The sequence below is a fragment of the Microcebus murinus genome, chromosome X, assembly GCF_040939455.1.
Source record: "Microcebus murinus isolate Inina chromosome X, M.murinus_Inina_mat1.0, whole genome shotgun sequence".
Classification (NCBI taxonomy): Eukaryota; Metazoa; Chordata; class Mammalia; order Primates; family Cheirogaleidae; genus Microcebus; species Microcebus murinus.
This window is the reverse complement of record NC_134136.1, coordinates 75580147-75592887: the sequence shown is the minus strand read 5'-3', so window position 1 is coordinate 75592887 and position 12741 is coordinate 75580147. Positions and strand designations below refer to the sequence as shown.

The following is a 12741-nucleotide window of genomic DNA, read 5'->3' as shown; positions in this document are numbered from 1 at the left end:
GTCATTACAACTGTCAACCAAGAGCTGCCAATGACATGAAAAATCATGTTGACATTATGTTAGATCAAAAAAGCAAGGCATAGATTACATGTGGTAGATTTGTTATATAAAGACAAAAATCTCCATATCTGTGTATATATATGTGGGCAGAAAAAAGACTGGAAGGAGATACACAAATGTCAACAGTGGCTATGTTCCTAAGGATGGGCTTCTTTTTATTTTTACCACTTTTCACATTTTCCAAATTTTACATAATGAGCATATATTACTCTGATAATAGGGTAGGGAAAGAGAATGTAAGTATAAAATCAAACCACAAAAAATGCAAAGAAAAATGAATATTTATTCAAACTCCATATTGGGGAGGGGGGGGTCTTCATGTTTAACAGGAAAAGACAGGAAAAAAATCACACAGGAAAAGATCAATTTTTTGATTACTTTAAAAAGTGAAACCCATAACTAAAATTTAAATTGAAAGGCAAATTCACACAACTGAAAATAAATGCCCAATAAGCATACAGAGAGAACAATGACCAAGGTCACTGATAAGCAAATAATTAGAAATTAAAACAGAATGTCACTTTCACCTATTATTATAGGGATTTTTTTTTTTGGTTTTATGGTTTTTATTTGTATACTTGTTTATTTTTTAGCTTTAGTACTCTAAGGTGGCAAGAGAGTGAGAAGAGGAGCAAAATAGAGATATTTTTGACAACTTGGCACATTTCATTCACAAAGTTGATCATTACAGCATTATTTACAATATTGAAAATCTGGAAATAACCTCAATTTTCAACAATTGAAAGATTAAGTAAATTTTGGTAAAACTACACAATAAAATATATTACTACAAATATAAAATATCTGTGCAAATAGTACAGAAAAATCTGTAATAGCCACACATAATTCATAGTGAAAAAGGTAAGAACATGAATTGCATGATAAAGAACACAGTATAATCACAACAGTGTAAAAAATTCACACCCCCAAAAAGACAAGATATTAAGTGACTATTTCAGGATAAAATATTCATGTATTTGTATTATATTTGCGTTTTCCAATTTTTCTATAATTAACACATCGATTTTATCACATATAATTATCACATATAATTAACACATCGATTTATCAGAAAAAATACTGTTTTTAAGTAAGATGAACACAAGATTCTTTAGCAACGTTCATTTCATCCCATGATAGAGTCTAGAAAGTCACAAAAACTTCAGCCTCTGGGAGGGGGGTGGGCATGAAAGCTGGGTCATGAAGAATGGTTATGAATGGGTGGATGAAGAGAGGAAAGGGACAACCTAGGAGGGGTTGGGGAGGCAGGGATTGTTAAGGGAGAGCCAGGGACCAGTAGGCAAACTGGTCAGCCGAGGAAAGGGGTGTTGTGGAGTCAGGGAAGACTCTGACTGCTCAGTAGAGGTCTATCTAGACCCAGTAGTAGGCACTGATGGTGTTCTAAAAGGGAAGGATCAAAGAGGGACTTTAGGAAGACACATGGATTCCTTTAGGGGCAAGGGAGGAAAGAGGAGGGGTGGGTAAACCACTTGGGAAGGAAAGGAGAAGGTCTGAGGCGATGATGAGGGAATGGAGAGGAAGGGGCTAATTGCTGTAGTGACCTCCCTACCAAACATACTTCGCTCACCTCTGGACAAGTCTCTGTGGGCAAATGTAGGGAAGAGAATCAGCTCGATGAAGGAACCTGACAACAGCCAGCAGATTCAGGTCAAATCCAGAGATAATCTAGGGAAGCTCTGTCCAGTCGAGCTTTCTGCTGTGACAGAAATGTTCTAGACTGTGGCTACTGAGCACTTGAAACATGGTGAGTGTGACTGAGAATCTTCTTCTTAAATTTTTATTTCATTTTAATAAATTTAAATAGATATATGTGCCTAGTGGCTACTGAGTAGACAGCACAGACACAGAGCCAGTGGTTCTCAAAGTATGGTCTTTGAACCAGAAGCATCACCCTGGAGCTTGTAAGTAATACCAGTTTCAGACCCCTCCCAGACCCACTGAATCTGGATCTCTAGGGCAGGCACAGCCCGTTGGGTTTTAAGAAGCCCTGTAGGTTGTTCTGATGCTACCTCGTGCCTGTGTGCCACGGAACTAGGGCCATTCAAAATGTCTGGGATCACTACTTCTGCCTTCCACTAAACCATATAAAAGAACCTCTGCTGAAGTGAAGTGGGGACTTCTATAGATAAAGTGACTGGAGAACCATTAATAAGGTATGTCCAGCTCAGTAGAATTGGGGAAAGGCTATATGAAGCAACAAAGATGTGGTTTCTCTAAGCTGAGTCAAGGTAAGGAATTTGGTTAGCTTTGATATCTGAAAACCAGAAAGTGGCTGTTCATCCCAAGGTACGTTGGAGATGTGCAAAAGGAAACAAAAAGTGGCTCTAAATTGGGTTCAGTGTCAAAAACACAAAAAACAACCATAATTTATATGATGATTTAGAAGAACCTGCCACTGCATGAAATACAGCCTTTCTTTCTAAAAGGAGAGATTTATAAAAGAAGATCAAGAAAAACTAAAACCCAAGGAGAGCTCAAGCGTTCTGGGGCTGTGCCCTCACATAGAAAGGATGAGAGAGAAACACTTCCAGTGGAGACAGAGCAACACATAAAAGCAGCCCATGTGGACCCACACCTGGATGCAGATTCAGTCACACAGGCAAGTAAGAAAATGCAGCCAGAGGAAAGCACCACAGATTTACTGCCAAAATGACAGCTGCACATAATAGATGCCTGTCACTCTTATGACACAGTTCAGCTTACAACTTTATCAAGAACAGAATTTGGACATTTTCAATACTAAAACTATGCTTCAAGAAACAAAGCGAGAAAAAAATAATGAATCACACATATTGTAGCTAACCAGGAAAAACAGATGGGCATGAAATAAAATCCTGGGTTAGAACTTATAACTGTGGAGTAGGGGATAAGGCCAAATACACTGAAATATGTCATGAGGAATTTACAGACTGTCCTATAAAAATCACAGTGGTTGTGATGGGGGCAATAAAGAGGATGAAGACTGAGAAAGAAAAAGCTGAGGGAAACCATCTACAAAAGCCAAGTTTCCCAGAAGAGAGACAGGCTTCGGGAGCAGAGATGATTAGGGCCCTTCACTCAAGTAGAAATTGTTGCCAGAACAGTTATCCACTTAACTGCTTAGATCACTGTGTTACCACATATACCTCTATCATAAACAAATCAGAAAAAAAAAAAAAACCTCTTTGAAATTTTACTGATTTTAGTATAATATCTTGTCATTTTTGGTTATAATTTAATATACTTCAGTAACTTAAACTAATTTGCTGTAGTTTGTTAAACATTTACCTTAAAATACTGAAGCATCTGTAAAAAGAAAATTACTAAAAAATACTCATTTCAGTACAAGACTACATTAGATATTTATTAGAAAGCTATTGACTCTTATGATGACTACTGATAAATTGATCAGTTTCAACAGGTTATAAATATGAGTTGTAAATATTCCATCTCCTTTAAGATGATATATACTAAGCTCATTACTACTGCTTGCCTTTCCGAATACTTTTATATTTAGGAAATACAGAACTGCATTCTGGGGGAATGACAATTATCTAATATTATGCTAATAAAAAGTTTTCATAATCCTCAAAATAATTTACAGTAAAGTCAATGTTTTCTTTAATAAGCAATTAAAAGTAGACTGTTTTCTGCCTCCTGGATAAACAGATGTCTGCAACCAACCATTGCTAAAGAAGAACACTAATATGATTTTGAATGTCTCAATCCATGGATACAATTATACTTTTAAACATTTTTCACTGTGAATAAGTCTTTTAATCGATGGTGTTGAGTTAAAGGGTCGTATTACTTGCTAACAAATTATTTAGATGAGAAAGTATTTGGAAAAATTTAACCTAATTTCCCATACATCTCATGTCTCTAGTTTAATGAACATTATTTATTATTTGATTTAAAAATTCCACATTGATCACTTCATGCATATTTTATCTTTGGATTTTGAAATCCTGTTGTCTTAGAAACAATAATAGAAGATAAACTGTATAGCATTGGCTTCTAGCGTTATTTTTTAACTCTATTTAAAAAAGAAATGTGGATTATATGTTGACATAATATTTTGAATATACTGGGCTACATAAGATATATAATTAAATTATAAACAAAATAATCATGAACTTAGTTTGAAATTCAATTTGACATATGGTTACTTTTCAAAATACACTGAATTTCCACAAATAATTAAAGTATTTCTTTAGTATAATGTTATGGTTATTTACTAAGGTCTTGATATACAAAGGTGTGACAAAATTTTAATTTGTTCAATTTATACTTATTCACTCAATACATAAGATATGACTTTTTGAAAAAGGGGGGGGGGGGAAGGTTCAGCCCAGCCTCAGTCTAATTACCAATTATAAGTTAATAGAGACTAAATGAAAAGGTTTGGCTATTACATACTTTTAGACCAAATTGTTAATGCATATCTGGATTACCTACCCCTCAGGTTGCTTCCAATATTATGGGTAATCACAAAATAACAAGTTCTAACTCCTCCTCTCACCAACTGGAAAGGAGCACAATACATTTGCTCTTAGTTGTTGGCAAAACTCAAGGCATCAATGATGGAGAAAGTTCTCTGCCTCGGGAATCATTATACACATTGTGATCCTGCAATGGGTCAGAATCCACAAAATACAGTTCCCCTGCATGGATGTCAGAAAAATTAGCCAGAAATTCATTAGGATTGAAGCCAACCCACACAGTATACCTATAGTCTATGGTGCGTATGGAATAGCCCATGATCTTTATGTCTTTTAAAGTTGGCTTGTCAGAATTCCACTGAGGGGAGTCTGCCGGCCGCGGGTACTGGCTATAGGCAATCAACTCACGGGGATTACTGTGGAGGTATGGATCCTCTTCCAAGTCATGGAATAGAAAATGCTTCAGAAGGCTCCGGCCTTCTCTGCACAGCATAACTTGAAATGAAGGAATAGGGCAGCGAGGCGGAACTTGGAGTCCTGCCAGTCCAGCCAGTGTGGGGAACAGGGACACAAGTTCCACGAGATGCATGGATTGCCTGCCTGAAACAGGAAGTGACACAGAAGAATCAGTTCTTACTGCAGCCTGCCCTGCCAGGCAGGATGAGAAAAAGAACCTGTCTGGGCTCCACATGTTTTCTTCATTTACAATATTTAATTTTAGCAAGAGAAGTTTAGGGATACCACCACCTCAGCACCTCACCCTCTACCCAATCAAATAGCAAGATGAAAAATTAAGGTGCCCCAGCCTAGCGGCACTTTTAAAAACTACTTATATTTTAGAACCACCAGTGTAATAACTGATTCAGGCAAAGACCATCAATTAAGGCTAAAAGCACTGGGTAAAAGTCTGTTGAGGAACAGGATATTCCAAGTCTCACAGATCACCCCAAAGATTACTCCTGCCTGGGTGTCCACATTTGATCTGTCTTTTCTTTTTATTATGGTTAAATACATATAACATAAAACTTATTTCTTAACCATTTTTCAGTGCACAGCTCAGTGGCATTAAGTATATTCATGTTATTGTGCCACAATCACCATCATCCATCTCCAGGATGCTTTTCAATTTACACAGCTGAAAATCTGTACCCATTAAATAACAATTCCCCTTCTTCCCTTCTCCCCAGCAACTGGCAACACTGTTCTACTTTTTATTGCTATGAAATGGACTACTCTAGATACCTCAGATAAGTAGAACCATACAATATTTATCTTTTGTGATTGGCTTGTTTCACTTAGCATAATGTCCTCAAGGTTCATCCATGCTGTATGTAGCACGTAACAGATTTCTCTCCTTTTTAAAGGCTGTATTATATAACACTATATGGGTAGACCACAGTGTGCTTATCCATTCACCTACTGATGGACACTTGGGTTGCTTCCACCTCTGGCTTTCATAAATAGTGCTGCTAGGAACATTCATGTACAAGTTTTTATTTCAATATCTTTTTTCAATCCTGTGGGATATATAAATAGAAGTGGAATTGCTAGGTCATATGGTAATTCTACATTTAACTTTTTGAGGAACCACCAAACCATTTTCTGCAGAGGCTGCACAATTTTACATTTGTGCAGCAATGCAGCAATGCACCAGTGTTCCAATTTATCCATATCCTCACCAATACCTGTTGTTTTGTTTTTTTGTATTAATATCCACCCTAATGGGTATGAAGTGGTATCTCACTGTGTTTCATCCATCTTTGAAGTATAAATCCTGTACTTTATATTCATTCCTGTTAAAGGATCTTGTACTGTCATTCTTGCCTTTTTGGATCTTTAAGAGATTGTTTTATAGTGTCCAATTTTATTTTCTAGACACTTATTTGTAAAAAAATAAAAAGAAGAAAAATTGTAAAAGGTTTTTTAAAAAGGTATTTTTACAATGGTGAGATCTGGCTGATACTATCCCATCAACCAAGAGAACAAACTTAGCGTTGCTAATAAAGGCCATGAATTGCTCTCAATGTGATACAATGGAGGATACATCTCATGTAGTACACTTTCCAAAAATGTTTAAACTGAATGTAGTCATGAAGAAACAATCAGACAAATCCAAACTGTAGGACACTACATAAGACAACTGGCCTGGATGCTTGTTTAAAAAAAATCCTAAAATTCATATGGAACCATAAAAGAGCCTAAATAGACAAAGCAAGCCTAAGCAAAAAGAACAAAACTGGAGGCATCACATCACCTGACTTCAAATGGCTATAGTAACCCAAACAGAATGGTATAAAAATAGACATATACATCAGTGGAACAGAATAGAGTTCCCAGAAATAAAACCATTTACCTATAACCAACTGATCTTCAACAAAGCAGACGAAAACACTGGGGAAAAGACACCCTATTCAATAAATGGTGCTGGGAAAATCAGATAGCCACATGAAAAAGAATGAAATTGGATCCCTGCCTCTCACCATACATAAAAATTAACTCGAGATGGATTAAACACTTAAATGTAAGACTGGAAACCATAAAAATTGTAAAAGGCAAGCTACGAAAAACTCTTTGGGATATTGGCCCAGGCAAAAAAATTATGACTAAGACCCCAAAAGCAAATGCAACAAAAACAAAAACAAATAAATGAGACTTAAACTAAAAAGCTTCTATATAACAAAAGAAATAATCAATACAGTAAATAGAAAATCTACAGAATGGGAGAAAATATTTACAAACTATGCATCTGACAAAGGACTAATAACCAGAATCTACGAGGAACTCAACTCAGCAAAAAAAAAAAAAAAAAAAAAAGAAAGAACCCCACTAAAAAGTGGGCAACTGACATGAAAACACATTTTTCAAAAGAGCCAAGAAGCATATGAAAAAATGTTCAACATCACTAATTTCTAGTCATAATGGCCATTATTAAAAAGTCAAAAAACAATAGTTATTGGCATGGATGCAGTGAAAAGGGAACACTCATACACTTTTGGTGGCAATGTAAAATTAGTACAACCCCTGTGGAAAACAGTATGGAGATTCCTCAAAGAACTAAAAGTAGATCTACCATTTGATCCAGCAATCCCACTACTGGTTATCTACCCAAAGGAAAATAAATCAAGATATATATATAAAAAAAAACCCTGCACTCATATGTTTATTGCGGCACAATTTACAATCACAAAGACATGGAATCAACCTAAGTGTTCACCAAATGATGAGTGGATAAAAAAATATGATATATATTATATATGTACAAATACCATGGAATACTACTCAGTCATAAAAAGAATGAGATCATGTATTTTGCAGCAATATGGATGGAACTGGAGGCCATTATCCTATGTGAAATAACTCAGGAATGGAACATCATATACTACATGTTCTCACTTAGAAGTGGGAGCTAAGCTATGGGTACACATGAACATACAGAGTGGAACAGTACACAGTGAAGACTCCAAAGGTAGGAGGGTACAAGGGGGTGTGAGATAAAAAATTCCCTATTGGGTACAATGGGCACTATTTGGGTGTGGGGTGTTCTAAAATCCCCAATCTCCCTAAACAATATATCTGTATAACAAAACTGAACTTGTACCCCCTAAATATATTGAAATAAAGAAAAAAAAAGATGAGGTCAGGAAGATAACATGGGCCAGATCATGCCTTGTCAACCACTGTGAGGACTTTTACTCAGAGTGAGCTGAGAGCATAGGCTCCTGAGCAGGGCTGTAACATGACATGACTTGGGTTTTAATAGGCACATTTTGGCTGCTCTAAAAAGGAAAAACTGCAGGGGACCCAGGGCATAAGCAAGAGACCATTTAGCAAGATGTTGCAGTAATTCAGCATGAGATGGTGGCAATCTGATCCAAGGTGGTGGCAGTGGAAGTGGTGGGAAGTGGTAGGGACAGACTCTGAATGGAGTACAACAGGCTTGCTGATGGACTACTTATCACAAATGGAGCATGAAAGAAAGACAGAGGTTAAGATAATTGTGTGATTTTCTGGCATGAGCAACTGTTGCTATTTTCTGAGGATGAGAATTAAGTTGAAGGAAACACTGAAGGTGAAAGAGCACAAGTTCAACTTTGGGCATGTTAGGCCAAATTGGACAGGCTGTGGGAAATACCAGCCTGAAGTGCAAGGAAAAGATACAGACTAGAGATAAAATTTCAAAACAAACTGGATGACAGTGCAGTTACATGAATTTATAACTTGCTGAATACCTCCCAAGAAAAGTTTCAAAAAACATTCTAAATCTGTCAGATGATTTCTCCCAGCAAACAAAGGGCTAAAATCATGGCTTGAAACTGCTTAACCTTTGTTTCAATAACATGAAAGAAGATAGAGTATGCAATGCACAAAAATCAATGTGCAGAAAACATAATTTGGTATATAAAGCCAACTCAGAAAGATCCAGAAAGACCAGAATGATGGTCCAAAACCAAAATAAACTTAAACAAGAATCAATATAAAGTACAGGATTTGGATGTTACTGATAGATTAAATGCTTAAGTACAGAAAGGGGCAATTTGGTTTCACAAAGTTCATGGAAAAAGCACTTCCAAAAAGGCAAATGTCATCTGAAGTATATGACTTGTCTTTGAATGCACTGGGCAGATCAAGTTAGGATACAAATCACAAGAACCTACACAGGTTGCCCCATGTGGGCAGAAGGGGTAATGTGGTCCAGGGGATATTCTGGAAATGATTTCTCAAACTGGAGCTCTTTGGAAGGCAAAGACCAGGATATCCACAGGTATGAACACTACCTTGTGGGAATAGCTGAAGGACTGAGGATTTCAGCCTAGAGAAGAGAAGGTATTGGTGGAATGAGACAGGGACATCAATGTTGTTTTCAAAGCTTTGAAGGACTGGCACAGAGCAGTCAAAGTAAACTAGAATCACCTGGTAGATTTTACAGATCTAGTGATTCATTAGAACGATGGGCTGCCAAAATGGAAAATGTCTGCCCCAAAAAGGGCCGAGTCTCTGCCAAAAGGGTGCATGCAGGTAAAGAATTCTAATCATCTGTTAGGGGGACAGCCCTTTCCTCTAAGCTCTGAAGCAGGCTATTGTTACCTCTACAACAGCCCTCCCCATCCTGGGGATGTCACCCAGTCCTTTGTCCCTCCCCATTTCAAAGTTCCTTATGGACAGGGGCCATACTTGTCAGGTCTGGTTCTGCTACTCCTCCACCCAGAGCATGGGAGGTGCTCAGGAAATGTGTGCTGACAACACAATGTCAGGAAGGAATTCCAACACGGGACAAGAAGGGGGCCTTTGTAAGCAAGGCCCCAGCCTATGATGCAATAAGTTGGGTCACATGTAAACTAAAGGTGCTCTTACTGTCAGGCAATATCACGTTAGCATATTTTATACCTGGCTCCATCAACTCTGAGACAGAATCAAAAGGGTCAAGATAAGGAAAAAGCTTCTCTCCTGCCTCCGGAAACAAAGTTGTCCTTCCAGGAACATAGAACATCAGAGGCACACGGGTAGTGACATCAAAATTGCTGTACTTGGCCCATTCTCCATGTTCACCTAGAGCCCACCCTGATTGATAAAGAACACAGAATGACAATCAATAATCATATCACAGCTTGTTTATTTTAGAAACCATTTCATTTCCTGTTGTAAAAACCAGAGGAAGTGAAAAATCACCTAGAAGAAAGAAATTCTTCTAGAATTACAACAAAAAGGGTGATTTCACCTGAATGCTATTGTATTCAAAGTCAGATATTTGTCCTCAATGAGGAAACCTTTTAAAAGGAAAAATAATACTAAATTCCCAAACTCAAATATCTTCTTTTAACAAACAGCTAGTGATATATACCTACACTGGGCTCTGTGGGACCACAGGTTCACACACACACATGCCTCCCCTGATAAGACAGGCTCATTCTTGACTGGGCAGGGACCCTGAAAGCCACAGTGTCATTGTCCTGTTCTGTGCCTACCTAGCTCTTTACCCATGTTCCACAAGGTCAGATTATCAGTTTTGGTTGTGTGCCACCAAAATCTGAGCTGTGGAACTGTGGAATAATCATTCAAATTCAAAAAAGACAAGGATATCTTGTTTAATTTTTAAGACATACCATACATGGAATAAAACAAAACTTCAGATTCCAGATCCTTAAACCCTGATTAAAAATAACTATTAATACTGATTTAAAACTTCCCTTGCAAAAGACAGTTTGAATGCTCCAAGTTGAAAGTTCTCAATCTTTTTAAGTTTCAGCAACCTTTTGGTACAAAAAAACGTACATGACAGAAATTGTACATTGAGTATTTAGTGTTATAGAAATAACCAAAGACAATAACCAAAAACTGCCATGGTTGGACTGGAGAAGGCATGGAAATGCACCTGCATTTGATTCATCACAGCCACATCTGCTGGCATCTGAAAGAGGAACGTGCGAAGTACAGTGCAAAACCTTGCTGACTCAGTCTACAGGTGATGCTGGGGTTGCCAGTGGAGTCCCAGCCTGCCCAGCCTACAAGATCAGGGCCAGGACCTGTTCTGAATCAACAGTGCTCTCCTAAGAAGATTCCAAGTGGAAAGGAACCTCTCACCAATCAGTAATCAAAGCAGACTTCATGCCCATCACAGATGCTCAACATGTCTGGCTATCAGTGCTGGGGAGTTAGTGGCACCTACAGAGAGCCAGGTGGAGCTCAGCGAGAGAGGTAGTTTCCACAGCTGACCAGTCCCATGGGCTGAGGGGCAGCCCCACCCACTACATCTCCACTCTGTCCAGGAGGACAAGGCATCCTTGACCAATGAGGACTGGTGAACAGCTGGGTTATGTACGGGCTCCTAGAGCACCAGCTTGGGAGGCATGTTGCTGGGTTCCGCCAGGATTATTATGGATCTTCCTTCTAAAAACTAAAAGTCTTCCAACCCTCTAGGTTAGAAACAGGGGTTAAAATAGCTCCCCCACACAAATGGAGGGTTCCTGCTACATTTACCAAGAAAAAAAACAGTTGCTACAACCCTACCCACCTCCATCCCCCAAGCATCCAAGATAGAGGTCTCAGGACTAATAAGTTTATCATAAAAGTACCCCCAAGACCCCAGACTAGGGGCACCAATGATTCACAAAAGAGAACACACCTACGTTTATGGAAATTTTAAAAAGCACGTTTCACAGGAAAGTTCAGATGCTCTGACTCACCAGGGTGTTTCAAAATGCTTACCATGATCCGACGTAAATGCAATGATCGTGCTATTGGTTAACTGAAGATCATCCAAAGTACTCAAAAGGTGGCCCACCTGTGTGTCCAAATATGAAACAGAGGCAAAGTAGCTCTGGCGGATTTTCCGCTGCAAATAAAGAAAAAAAAAATGAGTGACTGCAATTTAAACGGCCATGGCATACACAAAGATAATGCCTATCTGAGCATCTCTCTCAATCCCAATCCCTTAGTAGATGCCCTTGATGATTTTCCCAGCCAAAACATAAAACTCCTTTTCCTACCATCTGCATCCCCTCACCCATAGTCACAGCAAAATTTGCAGGTCTAAAAGATTCATTTCTAAGCGAATTAGCTTTCACTTTGGGGCAGGGATCACAGTGGATGGATAGGTCACTTATTGCCCCTTTCTGTCTCCTCCACATAATCTGATGCATCCCAGGAGATGAGCATGTATACAGACACCGATCCCTCAGCTCCTCCAAAGAGAGGCCATGCATGCTCTGATGCTGGCCATGCCAAAGATACAATCCAGCTGTATTAATTTCCTGTGGCTGCCACAACAAAGTATAAGAAACTGAGAGACTTAAAACAACTGAAATGTATCATCTCCCAGCTCTGCAGGCTAGAAGTCTGAAATCAAGGCACTGGAAGGGCCACCATCTCCCTGAAGGCTCTAGGGGAGGATCTTGCTCTCCCTAGCTTCTACTGGTGGCTGCAATCCTTGGCTTGCAACTGCATCATTCTAATCTCTGTCCACATCTTAACATGGAGTTCCTCCTGTGTGTGTCTCTCTGCCCTCTTTGTATAAGGACACCATCATATCAGATTAGGGCCCACCTTACTCCACTATGACCTCAGCTAAATACATCTGCAATGACCCTATTTCCAAAAACGGTCAAATTCTGAAGTACTGAGGGCTAGGACTTCAATGTATCTTTTTTATTGGCGAGAGGGCACAATTTAACCCATCACAACAGCGCTGAGTGAGCCTTTGCTCTGACCACTCTTTAACTCAGCAAAAGATAGCAATCGCTTG

General features: G+C 38.6%; 1 protein-coding gene across 2 annotated transcripts in view; it reads right to left on the bottom strand.

Moving 5' to 3' along the window:
* Positions 1–323: 323 nt before the first annotated feature.
* IDS (iduronate 2-sulfatase) overlaps positions 324–12741 on the bottom strand; it is a 35941-nt gene continuing 23523 nt past the window's right edge. For both annotated transcript variants that reach the window (XM_075999506.1, XM_012739954.2), the window contains exons 7-9: positions 11706–11832; positions 9888–10061; positions 324–5102 (exon numbers count right to left, since the gene is read on the bottom strand). In XM_075999506.1, the coding sequence (XP_075855621.1) occupies positions 4630–5102; positions 9888–10061; positions 11706–11832 (774 nt within the window). In that variant the 3' untranslated portion in view covers positions 324–4629. The remainder of the gene's footprint in view (positions 5103–9887; positions 10062–11705; positions 11833–12741) is intronic.